The sequence below is a fragment of the Rhamphochromis longiceps genome, linkage group LG7, assembly GCF_057381845.1.
Source record: "Rhamphochromis longiceps isolate RC_006_pf linkage group LG7, R_longiceps_female_GT1.1, whole genome shotgun sequence".
Taxonomy (NCBI): domain Eukaryota; kingdom Metazoa; phylum Chordata; class Actinopteri; order Cichliformes; family Cichlidae; genus Rhamphochromis; species Rhamphochromis longiceps.
Window position 1 is genome coordinate 4,831,258 of NC_140563.1, and position 20,154 is coordinate 4,851,411.

The following is a 20,154-nucleotide window of genomic DNA, read 5'->3' on the forward strand; positions in this document are numbered from 1 at the left end:
CTGGTGGTTTATACAGCTGACACCTTTCTAGGCCTTTATAAAGAATAAAGAGAAAACCAATCACTCACCTACTCTCCGGTGACACGTTTCTATCTTTGTATTCACTGGATATTAGGTGGGAGGTTTGCTATAAGCTGACCTACTATAAGGTCACCACTTCACAGAAAGCTCTGCGGTAAATTCATATGGATTTTGTAATTGTCAGTGGGGAGTGTTGTGTGAATGAAAACTACCTCTGTGGAAATCTTGTTTTCATCTCCTGCTTAATGTTTTTTTTCTTCCCTGCTCAGATTGTTGTGGGAGTGATCCTGCTCTACTACCTCTTGGGAATCAGTGCCTTGATTGGAGCGACTGTCATTGCTGTGTTAGCTCCTGTACAATACTTTGTGGCCACAAAGCTATCCCAAACACAGAAAAGCACCCTGGTGAGTGCTACCATGGGCCTTTCTTTCTTTTTTAAAAGATGTATAACTATGTAACTATTTGTTTCTAGTTTTGGTCATGTTTGCATCTGAGGATGGCCGAGTGTGTCATTTAAGCTAATATATTTAAAAAATAAATGGATGGTAATCTTCTGACCTTTTTATAACCAACTGCACATAATTGCCACTTGGTCAGAGTGAATGTTTTTTAGAATGCAATTTAGAAAATGTTGTTTTTATAGCAGCACCTCAAAATAACAGCTATCGTCTCCTTGGGGAATGAGGACAGCCACTTTCCACAAACCCTCCTTACCTCAGGCCTATCTGCTCCAAAGATACATTTAATACAACCAGTCAAATATGATTACAGTGTTTTCGTCAGTCCTTGTTATCGCTGCTGTGCCTTGATGTGCTGGATTGAGGTTAGGTAATCAAATGTGCCTTTATCAGGAATATTCCAGTGAGCGCCTGAAGAAGACCAACGAACTGCTGCGGGGCATCAAGCTGCTGAAACTGTATGCTTGGGAGCGCATCTTCTGTGACAGTGTGGAGGAGACCAGGGTTAAAGAGCTCACCAGCCTGCAGGCCTTTGCTCTTTACACATCCATATCCAGTAAGTTCATTTGGTCCCCTCCCACTAATGATATTTGACTTGATTCCTGGACTCTTTTAGAGTAGTTTTGTATGATTCAGATTTCTCAATAGTCCAATATTTAACTTATGCTGCCCCCTTCCTGCCTTTAACTCCGCTTTCTTCTTAAACATAAGACTTGATCAGTAAGCAGCTTGAGCTTCTGTGTTCACAGCCAGATGTGTGTCACTGACATGACAGATCAAAGATCCGAGACTGAAACAAAGTGTTTGGACCAATCTGCAGACGGAACTTTTCAGACTGGATTACAAATGCTGACCCTGCTGTTTAAAACTTTGGTTTTACTACTGAAGCAGTATATAAACAGTACCGTGCAAAAGTCATCAGCCAGCCTCCTTATTTTGAATTTTTGGCTTCCAAGTAGTCTGATTTCCCTGTAAAGTTTTTAAAGTGGTGGTAAGCAACAGTCCTCCAGGTTTCCCGAAGCTCTTTCAGAGTTGCTAAAAGAGCTTTGCTGTTTTTTCACTCATTATTTTAGTCCAGTTTTTATACATGAGCATTTTCAAAGAAACTGTTTTTTTTGTAAGTTATTTAACACTGACCTATTAGTTCCTGGAAAAATGACAACCATACATTTTTATTTTTAACCAAATATGTTCTTAAAAAGTGGCTGGAAAGTCATAATCGCAAACTACAGGAAAAAAAAAAAACATCCTGCAAAGACCTGAGACATTCTTCATTCGGTTGATCTTCTCTTCTGTGAAGCCTCCTTAGAAATGGAAGCTGTCAAAAAGGCATTGTTAGGGAGGAGAACCAGGAAGGAAAGGCTGAGGTATGACAAATTACACAAGAACTGGATTTAAAATCAGTGGCAACAGGTCATATGATGAAATTGTCAACAGAATAGACAGAGAAGGAGAGAGGTACAACAGAGAGTGTCTGCAGCCATCTGTAAAATACAGTGTTGAGATTCTGTCATGGTTTGCGTCTGCACATGTATGCAACGTATCTTATGGAGTAACTAAGGAGAGCAGTGCAACCATAAGTGTTTACAGTGATCTTGGGATCTTGTCAAAACTGATATAATTATCTCAGAAACATATCCACCATCCAATACAATCTGGAAAGCATCTGACTGGCAACAAAAATGTACACTGTAACACTACCAGACATGCAGTAGCCTCCCCAGAGCCTATCAGGAGGATCATCTTGACAGAAATGAACAAAAGGCAACCAACATACAAAGAAGAGCTTTGAAAGTCCTTCAAAAAGCCCAGAGAACGATTCCTGAACACTACTTGAAGGAATTATAAGAAAGAGAGTTCAGGCTGTGACGAAGAAAAGTGACGGTCATGCCAAATACTGACTTTGAAGCTCGTTGCAGACATTGTTTTTGCCTTATGCATGTGTATTTCCATGTATGTTTGCACATGTTTTTGGCTTAAAACTTTCACATAGTATAACAGAAAAGATGGAAAATCTTCAGACTGAAAAATCTGAATCTAAGTTCATGTTTTAGCCCCACAGGTTCCAGTCAATATTTAAAATTAGTCTACTGGAACTCTAAAAGTAACTAGATGTGATAAAAACCAGTGCTGAAGGCTAGCCTGGATTATTGTTACAGTGCTCAACATTATTACTTGATAGTCATTTATTTTTCTCTCATTGTCCATCCTCTTTTCTCCTACACGCTTAGATGAACAGTCCTATAACAGGCTGAGTCCTAAATCTAAAATCAATAGTTGCCGATTGTTGTAGAGGAGGGAAGAAGCAATATCATTTCCTCACTGACAGACGACTCAGGAAAGATTTATGAAGCAAAGCATTTTTATGACAATTAAGTGTTTTCATCTGTTTATATCCGGACAACATGCCACTTTTAAATATTATCTTATATTAGAGAGTGACAGAAAATTAGAAAATGATGGACAGGAGAGAAGTTTTTACAAGACTTGAATTCATTACCTTGATTGATTAGCTTGTACGCACCTGCTGCTGGGAGGAAATTAAATTCCAGCCATGAACAAAAGAGATGTTCAATATCAGTTATGTGATGTTTCAACACAACATCTGAGCAAAAAGCGATATAAGGTCAAAAAAAATGTCAAAAAATGTTTAATTCTCTTACAGCTTTTGTGATTTTCTTATTTTCTTTCAGTTTTCATGAATGCAGCTATTCCTATAGCAGCTGTGTTGACGGTAAGTTTAATTTAAAATGTAATAATCATTATGCTTAAGTTAGCTGGGACTTTTATCTTGTTGTCTTGTTCCCAGTGTGAAGGGTAGAGCAGAGACAGTGCCAAGTAGTCTGACTGTCCAGTGACGTTTCACACTGAGACAGTGGAGGACTTTCTGAAGTCCTTCATGGATGTAGACTTGAGTGATGACAAATGAGAAAAGTCAGACTGATACCAAGGAACAGGATGACTGTGAAGGACACATGGAGACAAACGCCTCATCTATCATTTGATTTAATCTTCAGACTCTTAACAAGATGATGCAAGTCAGACTGGCAGCCAAAAGATTATCAATTAAAGGATGAAAATTGTTATTATGAGACTAACTTTTCCCATTATGTGCTCCTTCTGAACCTGCAGACATTTGTGGTTCACGTCCACATCTCAGAGGACGCTGATCTGTCACCAGCTGTGGCCTTTGCCTCTCTGTCCCTTTTTCACATCCTGGTCACACCCCTCTTCCTCCTCTCCAGCGTGGTGCGCTCCACTGTCAAGGCCCTGGTTAGGTGAGAAAGAAAGCCGTGTTTGGACAAATAACATTTTTGAAGACAGTCGTGCGGCAGGAGACTTAAACTACAACAACAGACTGAGCAAAGTCATGAAAGATAAGATAAGATAAGATAACCTTTATTAGTCCCACACGTGGGAAATTTGTTTTGTCACAGCAGGAAGTGGACAGTGCAAAAGTTATGACGCAAAAATTAGAATACAATAAGAATAAATACAGTACACAGCTGTACAGAATAGAATAAAATATACTATATACAGTAGAATAAAATAGAATAAAAATATACAATAAGATAAAAATAGAATACGAATGCTATATACAACTGAGTAAAAATACAACGATGCCAGAAAAGATTATTGCACTTAGTGTTATTGCACATGTGTGGATGTGTGTGTTTGTTCAGTTAAAGTCTTTGTTGTGGAGTCTGACAGCAGTGGGGAGGAAAGACCTGCGAAATCTCTCCGTCCCACACCGTGGGTGCCGCAGTCTCCCACTGAAGGAGCTGCTCAGTGCTGTCACAGTCTGCTGCATGGGGTGGGAGACGTTGTCCAACAGGGATGACAGCTTAGCCGCCGTTCTCCTGTCACTCACCACCTCCACTGGGTCCAGAGGGCATCCTAGAACAGAGCTGGCCCTTCGGATCACCCTGTTCAGTCTCTTCCTGTCCCCAGCAGAGATGCTGCCGCCCCAGCAGACCACACCATAAAAGATAGCAGAAGCCACAACAGAGTCATAGAAGGTCTTCAGGAGTGGGCCCTCCACCCCAAACGACCTGAGTCTCCGCAGCAGGTACAGCCTGCTCTGCCCTTTCCTGTAGAGGGCGTCTGAGTTATGAGTCCAGTCCAGTCTGTTGTTCAGATGAACACCAAGGTACCTGTAGCTGTCCACAGCCTCAATGTCCATACCCTGGATGTTCAGTGGTTGCAGTGGAGAATGCTTGTGCCTGCGGAAGTCTACCACCAGCTCCTTGGTTTTACTGGCGTTGATCTAGAGGTAGTTCAGCTGGCACCAGTCCACAAAGTCTTGAGTCAGTCCTCTGTACTCCTTGTCGTCCCCATCAGTGATGAGGCCGACTATTGCAGAGTCATCAGAGAACTTCTGCAGGAAGCACTGGGTGGAATTGTGGGAGAAGTCTGCAGTGTAGATGGTGAAGAGGAACGGAGCCAGAACCGTTCCCTGTGGGGCCCCCGTACTGCAGACGACCCTGTCCGACACACAGCCCTGAGTCCTCACATACTGTGGTCGGTCGGTGAGGTAGTCCAGGATCCAGGTAGTGAGGTGATGGTCCACTCCAGAGTTCTCCAGCTTGTCCTTCAGAACCGAGGGAAGAATAGTGTTGAAGGCACTGGAGAAATCAAAGAACATGATTCTCACAGTGCTTCCAGCGGTCTCCAGGTGAGCGAGGGAACGATGTAGGAGGTGAATGACGGCATCATCCGCTCCAATGCCAGGCTGGTAGGCAAACTGAAGTGGGTCCAGTGATGAGCTTGTTAGGCGCCGAAGCTGAGCCAGGACCAACCGCTCCAGGGTCTTCATCAGGTGGGATGTCAGAGCCACCGGCCTGTAGCTGTTGAGGTCCTTGGGGCGTGAAGTCTTTGGCACTGGTACAACACAGGAGGTTTTCCAGAGCTGTGGGACTCTTCCCAACCTCAGGCTCAGGTTGAAGAGGTGCTCCATCACCCCACACAGTTGGTCCGCGCAGGACCTGACGACCCTCGAGCTGATGCCATCTGGACCCGCTGCCTTCTTGCCATTAATCCTCCTCAGTTCCCTCCTAACCTGGGTGGTTGAGAGAGACAGGCTGGAGCCTTGTGTTGAGTGTGTATTGGATGCTGTTGTTGGGGGTGGGGGGGAGTGAGCAGGGTGAATAGAGGAGGTGTGAAGTGTCTGAGGTGTCAGAGGTGGAACAGCAGCAGTGGGGGTGGGTGAGTCTGCAGCCGATGTTGTAGACTGCCTCATGGCTGAATCAAATCTGTTGAAGAAATGATTCAGTTCATTTGCCCATCTCACATCCCTCCCAGGCAGAGAGTTCTGCTGTTTGTGGCCTGAGATGGTTCTGAGGCCTCTCCAGACTTCACCAATGTTGTTTTGCTGAAGCTGGTTCTCCATCTTCTGCCTGTAGCTCTCCTTCCCATTCCTTATCAGTCCCCTCAGCTCTCTCTGCACCCTTTTCAACTCCTCTTTGTCTCTGGATTTGAAGGCCCTCCTCTTCTGCTTGAGGACAGCTTTAATTTCTGGGGTAATCCAAGGTTTGTTGTTGGAGAAACACCGTACAGTCCTGGTAGGTACGGTGTTATCCACACAGAAATTAATATAGTCAGTAATGCATGTAGTAAGGCTGTCGATGTCCTCTCCGTGGTCATCACAAATCACCTCCCACACAGTCGACTCAAAACAATCCTTAAGAGCCTCCTCGCTCTCCTCTGACCATCTCTGTACTGTGCGGGTGGCTGGTGGCACCCTGCGCACTAAGGGCTCATACACAGGGACAAGGTGCACCAGGTTGTGATCAGATCTGCCCAGTGGAGGGAGAGGTGATGAACTGTATGCCTCTTCAGCATTGGCATACAGTAAGTCCAGTGTTTTATTGACTCTGGTTGGGCAGGTCACATACTGGGTGAAGGTGGGCAGTGTGGAGTCCAAAGAGGCATGATTGAAGTCCCCTGATATTATGAGAAGGGCTCTCGGAGATTGTGTTTGCAGTCTGCTGACCACAGAGTGGAGAGAGTCACAGGCTGCATCCGTGTTGGCCGAGGGGGGGACATACGCTGTTATTGCGATAACATGCGAGAATTCCCGGGGCAGATAGTACGGACGCATGCTAACGGCTAACAGCTCAATGTCTCTGCTGCAGAGTTGTTCTTTCACAGTGATGTGCCCAGGGTTACACCATCTGTCGTTCACAAAAACTGCCAGTCCCCCTCCTTTCCTCTTACCGCTCTCTCTCGTCCTGTCCGCTCGCAGCATCTGAAATCCCGGTAGTGTCACGCTTGTGTCCGGAGTTAGCGGTGTTAGCCACGACTCCGTTAGCATCATGATGCTACATTGCCGGTACTCCCTCTGTGACCAGGTTAGCGACGTGAGCTCATCCATCTTATTGGGCAAAGATCTTACGATCTAAAAGCGGCTCGATTAGATGAAGCACTTGACCTTTACCCGCAGTGGATGGATCAGCTTATTAGATCAGCCTTTTCTCGTGTAACAAAAACCCTCACTCCTCAGTTACTTCAGTCAACTGGTCTCTGACACTAATGTTTATTAATCTCACCAATTTCAATTAGTTTGCCAATCGTAACATCGGTTGTCATTAGGGTGGTGCAGAGCAGCTACTCCGCTATCACAACTCAGATCTCCGATCCTTCTGGCTGCTTTTCTTATTGTATTGGGTGATGAAACTGATTGTTTCATGCTGTATCTGTGCAGGGTAATTAGAATAGATATGATCAAGCTATTTTATACCTTTATCTTCTGAGAAAATGTGCCACATGTCTGCAGATGTCTTGATAGGCTACCGATTGCACAAAAGCAGGGCTCCCCCTACAAATCTGACCTATAAATAATAAAATCCAAAAAGGTGTTAGTTTATGTTTTGTGTTGTTGGTGTGTGTACTCTCTCTTTCCTGCACTCCTCAGCTGGTCCCTCTGTAAGACTGTGGGATCTTTACCTTACAATTCAAAGCACTTTGAGACGACTCCAACCGTCACTACAGGGATGGAACTGAACCACCCTGGTTAGGCATGTCTTTTGTAAACATAAGCTGTCAGATCATTATCAAATTCAAATATGAAGGAGTTTACTAATTAAAACAATCCTCTGGGGATGTCTCATAAAATCAGCGAAGCAGAGCTCTTCTCGTTAGCACTCTTCAGGTAATAAGGCACGTTGAATCCCATCATCTCAGTCTGTAGCTCTTAGCAGTAATTGTGAATTATGTGTGATGGATGGATGAAATTGCCACAACAGGACACGTTTCTTTTCCTTTAAACAGCCTCCTACAACAGTGTCGGCAGCCTGGTCACTTGTTAAATGTAGTAGATTATAGATTGAAACTCACCCTCTTAACTGTACGGTAATGTTAGAACCCCTTTCTGATTTCAGAGGGATCGTATTTTCAGACGTTCTTTTCTGACGATATAGCCACCCACCTCGTCGTGCACTGTAAAAAAAAAAAACGTGCTGTTTTTACAGGAAAACCCTGGCAGCTGGGGTTACCAGGGACTTCCTGTAAAAACACTTTACAGATGCAACTTGTAAATTGATTTACAGTGAATGAATCTCAGATTAAAACTGTTAAATCTACAGGAAAAAGAAGTTAATTTCACACATAGATGTGATATATAAATACACTATTTCCTGTATCTTTTACAAGTAATAAATGCTTTTTGTGGATCCATAAACTGCAAAATCAACAGGGAAATATCGTACAAAGAACTAATTTAAAATGGTAGAACTACGGTGAAACTGTGCATATTAAATGGAGCTGCTCTGTAAATTATACATAAAATCTATGCTGAATATTATATGTTTTAATGTAAAATTTTAACCATAACCCAGCAAATTTCTTACTGCTACGCCTACACCCAAACATGCAAAAATACACATGAGAAAACACAAGAGAGGAAAATATCACTTTTGGGAAATTTATTTTGCAGCCACATTAGCAAAATGACAGCAAATGGATCCATTTTTCCAACTAACACAATATGCAAGGCACACAGCAACTACACAATTCAATCAAAATATAGGCTATAAAAGCTGTGGAACATTCCTGCAAAGCAAGAACCATGTTCATGAAACAAGCATTTGTTAGACCCTCCACCAGAAAAAGTTAAATAACCTGTTAAGACTTTAAAACAAAAAACACATATTGTGCCAAAAATGATCATAATCACCGTGCAACGCAACACGCACCCTGCTGTCACCACAACCATGGCCCTGGTAAGAAAACATCAGCAAAACCACGTGGTGAAACAAACCTACACATGTGGTCTAGAAACACTGCAGTAGCAACATGTTGTTTTTTTTCTTTTCTTATGTAAATAAAGAACATTCCTACAAAGAAAGAACATCTTCATGAATTGGCTTCATGCATTCGACCAGTAAAAGGTTCCAGTACACATTGTGGAACAAAATTAACAAAGTAAAACTAACAGTCCACAGAGAGTCAAGATTTAGGCTTAGCGCCACTCGTGGTCGGCGAGATCCTGAATCAGGGTGAGGACTCGAGGGTTCACACTGAGACGACGCTTTGAGTTTTTGTTCTCTACTTTGGTTCCTTTTTCTGGGTTTATGGAGAAGAAACACCTGTAGAATAAAAATCATATAAAAGTTTATTAAGCATTTTTATAATTGATCAGTTAAAATACACATACAAAGTAAGTAAAAATTAAGTATATACATATATATACAGTCATGGCCATGACCACGTTCAAGACAAAGTATAACCAAAATGCTGTGGGGAAGTGAACAATGCATGGTCAAAAGTATTGGCACCCTTCACGAGTGTCTTCTGCAGTGATATGTCACACTTTAGCATTGTTAAAATCCAAAGCAAAGGTTATAGGTAGTCAGACGTCAGTTGACGCTTGGTCTAGCCCTGAGTCTCGGCCAGGCTTGGACCCAGATTCAGACTGTTAATGTATTTAAAAAAACCAAACAAACAAAAAAAACAACAACAAAAAACAGAAAAAACAACTGAAACCGGCTCCAAAGCCGACCGAGACTCAGAGCCAGACCTGGACTCGAACCACATCAAAGCCAGACTCCAGATCCCAGAGTCTCAGTTATGAGAAATAACAAAGCCATATTTGTTCACCTCTGAAGAAACTCTAAAGTGGAAGCCAGCTCAGATGGATAATGGATGTTGAAATTGTAGTAGCTCCCGAACATGAGGCACAGTGCAGAAATGAAGGAGGATATGTTTGTGCTGACGAGGTGCCGATCAACACTCAGCATGTATCTTCTTGAGGAATAGCAGGACTGTCCTGTGAAGAAATTATTTAACAGGTTATATCAATAAACACGGCAGTCACATGACATTCTATAAAAAATGCACTTAAAAAAAAAAGAGAGAGAGAGAGCTATGAAACAGACTTACCACACATGATAATAGTGGGTGTCAGAGGCACTTGCTCCAGTTGTACCTCATCTGCCAGACATGTATCTTCAACACAGAGAAGCATGGACTCCTCCTTCTCTTCAAAGTAGCTGAGTAGCTGTTTAAGGTAAAAGAGACACATGTTTCTGAGATAAGAATGACTATCCTTCTCTGGCATATCACTGGCTGAACTAGCAGATGCCATGGTTTCATGTGTGTTTTCTGAATATTCTGTACTGTCATTTGGGGGCTGAGGACGAGATTCCTTGTACATGTCATCAATACCATCTGGGGAACAAGCTTTATGCTTCCTACACATGTGAGAAGTAAATGATGACTTTTTTGTAAACATATGCTTACAACCACTTACTGGACATGACACAGACCTGCCCCCTGCAATATGATCATTTAAGTGAGACACTAGCTCTTTCACTGTTTGAAAATGGCGGGCACATAATGAAACTGCACATTTTAAATCTGCAACAAGAGCTTTAGGAGTAGCTTGAAGTGCAGGTGCATTGTGCACACGATAAAAATGCCCCTTGAAAGCAGAGTACGTGGTGAATGTTTGGCTGCAATTGGCGCCAACACATTTAAAAATACAACAAGGCTCATTCTTATGCACTCTGCAATGTAGTACATAGCCTCTTAATGTGACCAATACCTTTTTACAAAAGACGCAGATGATCATTTTTAGTATTTCTAAAGTTTGCCTGTGCTTTTCAGCTGAACTAGCATGCTAGCGCTAGGTTATGAGCCTTGGTCTAAATATCAACTGGTGCTTTTATCTCGAAAAAACGTCGCCAAGATATTGAACTTACCGTGCAGACTTTCTGACGAACAAACACAGATCCTCAAAAAACACTTGAAATCGTATGTTTGTAATTTGTCCTAACAACGTAGTTGCTGAAAGTTCGATGTTTTCTTCTCCCGTCTTCTCTCTCGTGCTGGCTCGTTAGCTATAGTCGTGAACTAGGCGCTCTTCTCCTCCCGCCCTCACGTCATTATCCAATCAGAGACGAGCTTCAGATGCACATTCAAAATTAGGCGCTCAGTGCAACTGTGAGTGGCCTGAAGTAGCTTACAGCTCTGTGGAGATGAGGCACCATAGAGATCCTATGGGAGGCACTGTAAGTTTGTTTAGCCTTTAATAATGAGACATTGCTGACCTAACCCAAAAAAGTATTCTAGTCTAAGTATCACATTGCAATTAAAAGAAACATAAAGAATACAAGCATTATGACAGAAGCATTACTTAGTCGTTAAATAATAATTTCTTATTGGTTACCCTACAATAGGCTGCAAATGATTTAAGAAAAAAACATGATGTAAACAATTTTAATTGTATATTTTTATATAGCCTATAAATGGAGAGGCAACCTCTCAGGTTCACAATGACATCTTCTGTGAAAACATTTTTATTAGTCCAATCCATGACTTTGCATCATTTCATGAATCATGTTAAAAGTAGGCCCAGTACATCCATGCAGTTGTAAAGTGACTTACATATACGTCATGTGTTTTTAAGAAAAACTGACTAAAACTGTGATTTTTACAGTATTTGCATGTCAAATTAACATGATTGTTTGGTTATGAGTATTACGGTGTTTCACTGTTTTTATTCACAGTATTTGTAGTTTTAACCAATAAATTTGATTATAATCACACATTCATGTTGTAAATATAACAGGAACATTCTGTTTAAAGGTTTACAATAATTCACTGTGATCGAAACAGGAAAGTTGTGTTTTGGGGTTTACTATACATTTCTGTAGGGGTTTTACATGGTTTTTATGTCAATTTCACTGCCCTTTTTTACAGTGTGGGCAGCTGTTCGCGGCATGGCAGACGCGGGCTTCTTAAAGCAATGTGCTTGGAGAGGAGAAGCAGTGGAAATTTAGCTGCAGAAACAGCTTGCTATAAGCCATCGTACTTGTGATGGTGTTGAGTTCAAATTTTTACATGCATGGTGAAACAAATGCCAAGCAATAAAATGACTGTTACATCTCATATTTAAGATTCTTAGAAAGAATAAATTCAGATTTACTCTCTCTGTGATCTGCAGCTGTAATTTAAATATGTGTTCTCAGCACTCATTGTGTGCTGGGTTTAGCAGCGGTAAACATTTTAAGTCGAGCAGTTTGGGATCCTTTGAGGTTTCTATTTTGGGACTGTGCTATCTCACACACTTAATCAACGACAAGGGGGGAAAATTTAGATTTAACACCTCAGCTTATCTTCACTCAACATGAGAAAATGTTTCTTTGAGAGGAAAGAGAGGATTTGATCGTAGCAATATACTGTAAAGAAACAGAAATGCATTTTTTAGACTTTTGGACTGAACATGTGAGTGAATCATGAGTCATTCTCATTACATAATCCAGTTGATTTTGGAGGTATGTTTTTCTTGTGATCTTCTCATTTTAATGCCGTAGATTTGGACGTGTACTTTTCTCATCTATACCAGGTGTTTAATCTCTGGAGAACTTAAAGACATAAATGAAGAAAATAGGATATAACAAGTTTCAGCTCTTTTTATTTGGCACTGATTTTGTAATTTATTCATCAAGGAGAAGGAGTAAAGTGAAGGTGATGCAGAGATATGTGGGTGTGTGTGACAGAGGCAGACCAGCTGATAAAGCTCATCCTTAGTGAACCGTGTTTCATTGATTAGCCAGTCAGCATGGGCAAATGAAAGATGTGACACTAAACAGCAGTTCTCTTCACATGAATGAAAGTGAACTAATTTAAATGCCACGTCACTTGAGCCGGGCTTTTATTATGAGAATTTATTATGATGCTTTATGTTGGCTATATTAATAACAGCCTGTTAATTTTATTTATGATGCATATTTTATTTTAGTATTTATTGCTTCATTGCTTTTCTGTCCTCTGTTTTATTTGCAGCGTTCAGAAGCTCAGCGAGTTTTTTTCGAGCGATGAGATCGGAGACGAGCAGGAGCCCAAAGCAACGTTACCCACTGGCTCCAGCAATCACAACCAAAATCGGTACCAGGCTGTGGTAAGGGCTTGAGTTTAGAAAACAAAGTGGATAAAATCTCTTTCAAAGTGACTCCTTTGAACATTTTCATCCTCTACCTTACCGCCTTCCTCACCGTTACCTTTTTGTCCTTTGTGCTGCATGTTATACAATCCTCCTTTAGTCATCCTCTAAACCTTTCCCTTTGTCCTGCTCCTCCTCCTCTTTATCCCGATTTTTCCAGCCCCTGAAGGTGGTGAATCGGAAGCGCCCCACGCGGGATGACTGGAAAAACTATGGCTCAGAGGGGAACCACGAAGGCGATGGACCCTTTCAGGATGTAGATCAAGATATCTGCATCAAGGTGAGAGAGACAGTCAGAGAGACCAATGAGCCTCCAGACTGGGCTGCAGGTGAGGTAGATATGAGTTGAGATACCCAGGAGCCCAACGTTTATCACACATTTATTATTGTTACTTTAACTAAATTTGGAGATTTATGTTTAGCATTTGTTAGGAAGTGAATACTCATTCCCTGCAGGGTCTTTTTTTTTTTTTAACATTTTCACCAGCTCATGTAGGAGTTTTGTTTTAGATTTTATTTTGGTTTAGTAGTATACTAACATGTTCCTGATTTTTATTTGTATATACTGTTTAATTTGAATCCATATTCACCCAAATATGAGATGTGGTATGTTATTTATCACACTCCCCATCCCTACGAGATCAAAGTCCTCAGAGCATCACTGCTCTTCAAAACTGTTTCAAAGCTGAACCAATTAGCTTGAAATGTCATCATCACAGCACAGTCTGTACATCATGCATGATGTTTTGGACACCACTTATCAGATTTTAAGTCAACTTGTAAAAATATTTTGGTGTTTTTTTTTTTAACACAGTTTCTACATTTGCACTGAATTGTGTGAGATTTGCATTTGCTGTCATCCACATATTAATATCTGGGTTACTGTAAGCGGGATTTTCAATAATTAGATTATATTAGATTAGATGAAACTTTATTAATCCCTCAGGTGGGTTCCTCCGGGAAATTCGGTTATACCATATATACACATATATAACTACAGAGACATATATAAATACAGAGTATACAAAAGGGATAAATAGAATAAACAGAAATAAGAGTACAAGGGAATTGCACATTTCAAGTTTCAAGTATTGTGAGTCTATTGCACCACTGGATATTAACAAAAAGTATTGCACAGTGAAAAGGCACTACAGCTTGTAGGAAATCTGAGCATTTTGACACATGCCATGCAATTCTTTGCCTGCATACAGTAATTCATTCTCTGTATGTCACCAAAATATTCTGGAAGCAAGTAAACAACACCAGCATGACATGAATAAGAATTAGGCAACAGTTACTTTATAGCCTCACATACGTATGCACCATTTTGAGAAGGATTGCGCGCTTACAAAGAGAGAAAAATTATCCTTTGTTTGATGTTTTTACCAGCACGGCAGCTCGGTGGCACGGTGGTTAGCACTGTTGCCGCACAGCAAGAAGGTCCTGAGTTCAATTCCAACACCAGGCCGGGGTCTTTCTGTGTGGAGTTTGCATGTTCTCCCCGTGTTTGCGTGGGTTCCCTCCGGGTACTCCGGCTTCCTCCCACCATCCAAAGACATGCAGCTTGTGGGGATAGGTTAATTGGATAATCCAAATTGTCACTAGGTGTGAATGTTCGAATGAATGTGAGTGCGAATGGTTGTCTGTCCCTGTGTGTTGGCCCTGTGACAGACTGGCGACCTGTCCAGGGTGTACCCTGCCTCTCGCCCTATGACAGCTGGGATAGGCTCCAGCGCCCCCCGCGACCCTGAAAAGGATAAGCGGAAGCGAATGGATGGATGGATGGATGGGATGGATGATGTTTTTACCGCATGTGCCTGTGCATCTTTTCAGATATCAAATGGCTATTTCACCTGGGTCGATGGAGCACCAACGCTTTCAAATGTGGACATCAAAATTCCCTTTGGTGAGCATCAAGCAGTGCCATGTACAGTCTGTCTGCCCCTGCTTCGCTTGTTTCTCTATTCAGTTGTTTAACGTGCTCATTCACTCACAGTACTGTTGCCTCTTCTTCATGAAATCTCTCAGGTAAGCTGACGATGATTGTGGGCCAGGTGGGTTGTGGGAAATCCTCTTTGTTACTGGCAGCGCTGGGAGAAATGCAGAGAGTGTCTGGAACTGTCACCTGGAACAGGTCAGCTATATTTTTTTTTACTTATTATTTGGTGCTTGCAAAAGTGTGCGATAATCAGTTGTGAAATGTGATTCTGATCTCTCTTTGTGGGTCTGAAGAAGTGCAGATATTGTTGCTTTATCAGTCTGAGAGACTGATGTGCACCATATCGATCTGCAGGGAATCTTTGAGGCTGAAAGTTGATTAAAAGTAAACAGAATTGCAATTCTTCTTTAAACTGTAGGACACTGGAAGAACAATGGAAGCGATTAAATTTTCTTTGTTGAGATTATGATTCTTCTTGAGAACAGTACTGATCTCATTAGCATGATAGTGCTTAATAGCAGTCACCCCAGTACATCGATCACCTCACCCATCCATTCAATTATAAGGAAAAAAAACAAATGCACCACCAGGGAAACACTTGTCACTGCTGCATCTCATACACTTCATTCTATGGAATCAAATTCAGTCCAGAGGTTAAAGGAAATTCCAAGAAATCTGCTACCTATAGGGACCTGAACCACTCCAGCTGATGTCGCGCCACGTTTCCTTCTCCATCCTCAGCCTGCGTTATTTTCTGACATATGGTTTTCCAAACCTCTCTGATAATTGGTCTGTCATGGGCACCTTTGTTCTTTTATTTATGTGTTTTTGCACAACTATTAATTACATGCCGCTGACAGGGCAATTACCAACAAAATCAGACTTACAAGTACTCTGTTTCCATGACACAGCAGTATAACATAAACGGATTTGTAGGTCAGTGAAATGAGCTGATATGGCAGCTTTCTTTTTTATGGTTGGGAGAAACATTGTGGAAGAATGTGGGCATCCTTTTATGCACCACTGACCTAGATTCAGTTGGCTGCTTTTGGTTGAAAATCCCAACTGGTTTGCTGTGGCTGCAGGCCAGAAGCCCACCTCCTAATGACACCTGGGTATGCCTTTTTAGCACTTATCAGCTCACTTCCTTTAAATAATCCTCCAGTTTTCTGTCATCTGCCTTTTTTTTTTTTTAGGTTGAATTAATTTATCTGGACAAATGTTTGTTTGTTTTTAATTTCAGACCAGATTTGGCTTTTGTGCTGAGGCAGAATTTCCTCATAACTCTGTAAATTAGATCATCATTTCAACAAATAAAGTCTGTTAATTGAATATTTTGGTTAAATAATAATAAAGTGGTATTCACCATGTGGTTAATAAAAACAAAGGAAATGCCAAAAGCTGTGAAAAGACATAGAAACTGAGCTAAATTTACTCTATTTCACTGCATACTGTGTATCTGTTACAAGTAAAGTGATCCGTCCATTCAAGAATAAAATTATATTTCTCATATTGTACGATAAATTTGAAGAAAAACAGCGATTATGTGACTCTTCAGATTCATTTTGCTACCCTTTGAGTGATTCAGAGCCCCAGATGTAAAAACCACTGTGCTAATGAATGCATTGTAATGCACTGGACAGGCTGTGGTGTAAAATGCTGTTATAGTCTCATCTCAGTTTGACAGATTTAAATAGATGAAATACTTTTTTCATTATAATCTGGATTATTTTGATTAATAGTTTGAATACAGTGTATTTATTATTAATACATCATTCATATTAACATTTAACAATGCTGCTCATTCTGGACAAACTATAAACTTTTTCTTGTTTACTTATTTTTTGGATTGAGTTCATTTAGTGACCCAGTTCTCCTTTTTGGTGCCTTCTGAGTCTTTTTTTAAGGTCCTGCTGCAGATGTGGCTTTCCACTCTTAGGTTTCAGCCAAACAAAACTCAGTGGGTCTTTAAAAGTAGACTGAATTTAAAATAGCACAATGCAAAGTGAATCCTCACATCGTGCCAGATGCATTCTGGGAGCCATTAGCCTTCGTTTTCTGCATCTGAATGTCTCGTCACCTACCCAGGATGGCGCGCTGCTATCAGTCTCCATTTGTCACCAAAGTCTAGGCTGTTCTACTTGATTGTCACAATGTCTCTGGCAGCCAAACACACACTTCTGCTTTGTTGATGCCAGGGTTGTGCTGGCACTCCCTCTGATATTAAATTGGAATGAACTTCAGGCACGCCAAGTGCTCGAGCATCTAAGTTATCATCTATCCCTGGGAGACTAAAAGGCTGTCAGTTAGACTTTGCATTGCTGAAGTATGCAGACGCACAACCTGAGTAGTTTCTTCCTCTGTTTTCTCTGGTTTTGCTGTTATTGTCATGCAATGTTTTTGAGTCAGCAGCATGTACTGTATTGCTAAGAAACACACATAAACATGCAGATTAAATGAGAGCAGCTTGTGCCTGGCAGGGGCCGAACACATGACTAATCAGACGCGTGAGCATGTGAGCTTGTCAGATATATAAAGACAGTCTCATTGACTTGGTGGTAATTGGTGATTCACAGTCAGCTGTTACTGACCGGCTGATGGTGTTTATGACTGCGATACCTTGTCTGAGCTCACCATGCTCCATGTGTTTGTTTCATCAAGCACTGAAAACCTATTCTAGTCACCTGAAAAAAAAGGGGCCATTGAACAGCTGTTGTGAAGCTCTGTATTAGATTGAGGACCCCTCTGTTCATAGAAGTTATGTTTTTTTTCTGAGCTTTTTAATGATTTCTTGTTCACCTTGGCTTACAGATTGAAACTGAACCTCTTTAACCTTTGGGGGGAAAGCGTCTGGTTTTATTTTTAAATCAGTGTTGCTTTTTCTGAGCTGTAGATGTATGTGACATTGCAAGGACTGGGACTGTACCTCAGAATCATTAGAAAGGAGTCAAGCTCTAGTCTGTCTTTGCAGGGGTACTTGATTTTAATAAAGTCTGATAATATTGTAATTATATGGAACCTGTTGGATTACAGGTCCCAGAGGGTGGCATCTTTCCTATTAAGGGTGACTGCTTGATAAAAACTTAATTAATCTCATCCATTGGTGGGAAACCACACACACAAACACCCCACCTGCTCCCTCTGGCGCCTGTAGTCCTCTTCAACTCTCCTGATCCAAATATGGCACAGAGCAGGGGGACATCTGGGGCTTCTCTTATATTAAAGTACATGACTATTTGCATTTTGACCTCGATATTCAGTCAAAATGCCGAAGGTCTCTTATCACGTGTGCACTACACCCAGAGTTCAGCTATTAGACAGGAAGGTTGCAACCTTAAAACATACCTGTTGAAGTAATTAACTGCAGCAGGACAGTGACTTACTCTTGTTTTAGAATTATCAGATGAAAAGTGCACTTTACTGTGGAGGATCACTGAAATGTAAAGGTTGTAGACTGCTTTAAATTATGAAGCTGAAGAAAACTTAAGAATTCATGATGGTTTACTACACACTTTGCAGTTTTTATTTTCTTTAGGCACATAGCAACTGGTGGCTACAGCACAACCAAAATGACTGCAACCATGTGCAATCAACTTGTAATGAAACTTGGTCACCTGCAGACTGAGCGTGCTGGATGCTTGACCTTGGAGCAACCAGCTGGTTTTACAACTACTTGCAATTGGCCCCAGACAGCAAAACAATTCAATGCAATCCGATGCCGATCACTAGTTTTTTCGTGGTCTCACAAATGTTGCCAACCTATTTTTCCTCTAGTGTGACTGGGCCATTAAAGACACCAGGTAAATCCTGACAAATCCTCCACAGCCTGCACTACGGCATGCAGCGGGGAAAAATGTTCAGATACATGCCATTAAAAGCTGACCAGAATCAGCACTTATTAATCACACATGGTGTAGTGCTGTTTACTTTATGCACATAGCATAATGATTGTTTTGTATAATGTGTGCATTGCGTTTATTGTCTGTTTGCATTGTCTGCATGTTGTCTGCGTTATCTGAGTCACCGTCAATCAGAAATAAACACTTTAAATTAGAAAGTGTTGGTGAATCACTCAGCCTAGCTTTTTCTTTTTTTTTTTTTTTTGCCTGTCCCGTTTGGATCTTTAGCCGTCAGAATTGTTGTCTGAAGGCCAAGAAAGATGCCAAGTGGATTTACTTTTCCAAGTGGATCATCATAGCCTTGCCATATTGGTCCATTTGATTGACCTTTATTATAGTTATGTATTTATTTTATTTTCATTTTTTAAAGATGGGACAGACATGATTGGAGGATAGGACAGGGAGAAAGAATGAAAGAAAAATAGAGGGGAGACGAGACGGTGAGAAAAGGGGGAAGAAAAAAAAAAGAAAAACAAACAAAACACCTGGATCACCTGTATGGAGATAAAAAACCAGAAGAGAAAACAAACAACAAAGAGCAACATAATAAAAAAAACAGCACCATCACAATAAACTAGCTAACAGTAGATAACAGTAGATACTTTTTTAATTTCACCTGTTGAGAATGAAAATGAAAACAAGCAAAAGAAAACGAGAGCAACATAATAAACAACATCACGATGATATATGGGAATATAACAGTAAATACTAAATATTAAACATTATTGTGCAGCACGTAAGATCGACACTCAGCCTAGCTTTAAAGATTAGATTTCAGTTTCTTGCTGCTGATAGAAAGCGTCAAGTGTGACTTCTTATAAATTGTCATAACCTTGGGTCCTTCAAAATGTTGATTGAAAATCTCTTTCAGTATCTCAATCAGAGATAAAACCTGTAAGTCATCAGCTCCATCGTGGTTCCAGCTGCAGGAAAAACAACACCCTCAAGCTTCCGTCTTTGTTAAGTGTCATCAGATGATTTGGTGTGATTAGGTTACTCCTCCACAAAGATGAGAACAGTGGTGGAAGTGCATGATCATGGCTGATTGCTTGTTTGACAGTAAGCTCGGGATGACGTGGGTTGTCATGCCCATTGTTAGCTTTTTTTTTTTAATACATTCTGTGTTTTTCAAACTTCTCAGTTTAGGTCTCATAATGAAGGAAGCTTTTAATGAGAACATCATCTTCCATTTGTTTTTGCAGTATAGTAACCATAGCAACCTTGTATTGTCTAGATGCACAGTGTCCGCACCTTGTCCAAGTGTACAAATCACTTCATGTTAGTTGTTCCACTCTAAATTATTGGCTTTTTGGCCACCATTTTTATATTAAAGAAACTAAAGGAGTAATGAACTTGCTCAAAAATAAATATGTTTGCTTTTAGGAGGAAAAAAAC

The 20,154-nt window shown here is 40.9% G+C and overlaps 2 protein-coding genes across 4 annotated transcripts in view; one reads left to right on the forward strand and one right to left on the reverse strand.

The window, feature by feature from the left end:
- Positions 1–20,154, forward strand: part of abcc8 (ATP-binding cassette, sub-family C (CFTR/MRP), member 8) — a 70,238-nt gene that overhangs the window by 27,373 nt on the left and 22,711 nt on the right. For both annotated transcript variants that reach the window (XM_085411739.1, XM_085411741.1), the window contains 8 exons: positions 291–425; positions 873–1,035; positions 3,173–3,213; positions 3,612–3,757; positions 12,765–12,879; positions 13,082–13,201; positions 14,755–14,827; positions 14,950–15,055. In XM_085411739.1, coding sequence (XP_085267865.1) covers positions 291–425; positions 873–1,035; positions 3,173–3,213; positions 3,612–3,757; positions 12,765–12,879; positions 13,082–13,201; positions 14,755–14,827; positions 14,950–15,055 — 899 coding nt within the window. The remainder of the gene's footprint in view (positions 1–290; positions 426–872; positions 1,036–3,172; positions 3,214–3,611; positions 3,758–12,764; positions 12,880–13,081; positions 13,202–14,754; positions 14,828–14,949; positions 15,056–20,154) is intronic.
- Positions 8,209–10,849, reverse strand: LOC146664577 (uncharacterized). Of its 2 annotated transcripts, XM_085411744.1 has the most exons (4): positions 10,679–10,849; positions 9,858–9,975; positions 9,576–9,744; positions 8,209–9,064 (listed from the first exon to the last, which is right to left on the reverse strand). In XM_085411744.1, the coding sequence occupies exons 2-4, from the start codon at positions 9,940–9,942 to the stop codon at positions 8,938–8,940; spliced, it is 381 nt and encodes a 126-aa protein (XP_085267870.1). In that variant the 5' UTR covers positions 9,943–9,975; positions 10,679–10,849; the 3' UTR covers positions 8,209–8,937. The 2 variants fall into 2 exon arrangements, with proteins under 2 accessions (XP_085267870.1, XP_085267869.1); XM_085411743.1 differs by lacking the exon at positions 10,679–10,849 and having other exon boundaries at positions 9,858–10,657.

What these genes read in the sequence shown, in the direction of transcription:
- LOC146664577 (XM_085411743.1), bottom strand. Translation starts at nt 10,548, where the DNA reads ATGATCATCTGCGTCTTTTGTAAAAAGGTATTGGTCACATTAAGAGGC. An exon ending in ACCCACTATTATCATGTGTG is followed by an intron (nt 9,745 to 9,857) that starts GTAAGTCTGTTT and finishes ATTTCTTCACAG; the next exon opens with GACAGTCCTGCTATTCCTCA. An exon ending in ACTTTAGAGTTTCTTCAGAG is followed by an intron (nt 9,065 to 9,575) that starts GTGAACAAATAT and finishes TTTATTCTACAG; the next exon opens with GTGTTTCTTCTCCATAAACC.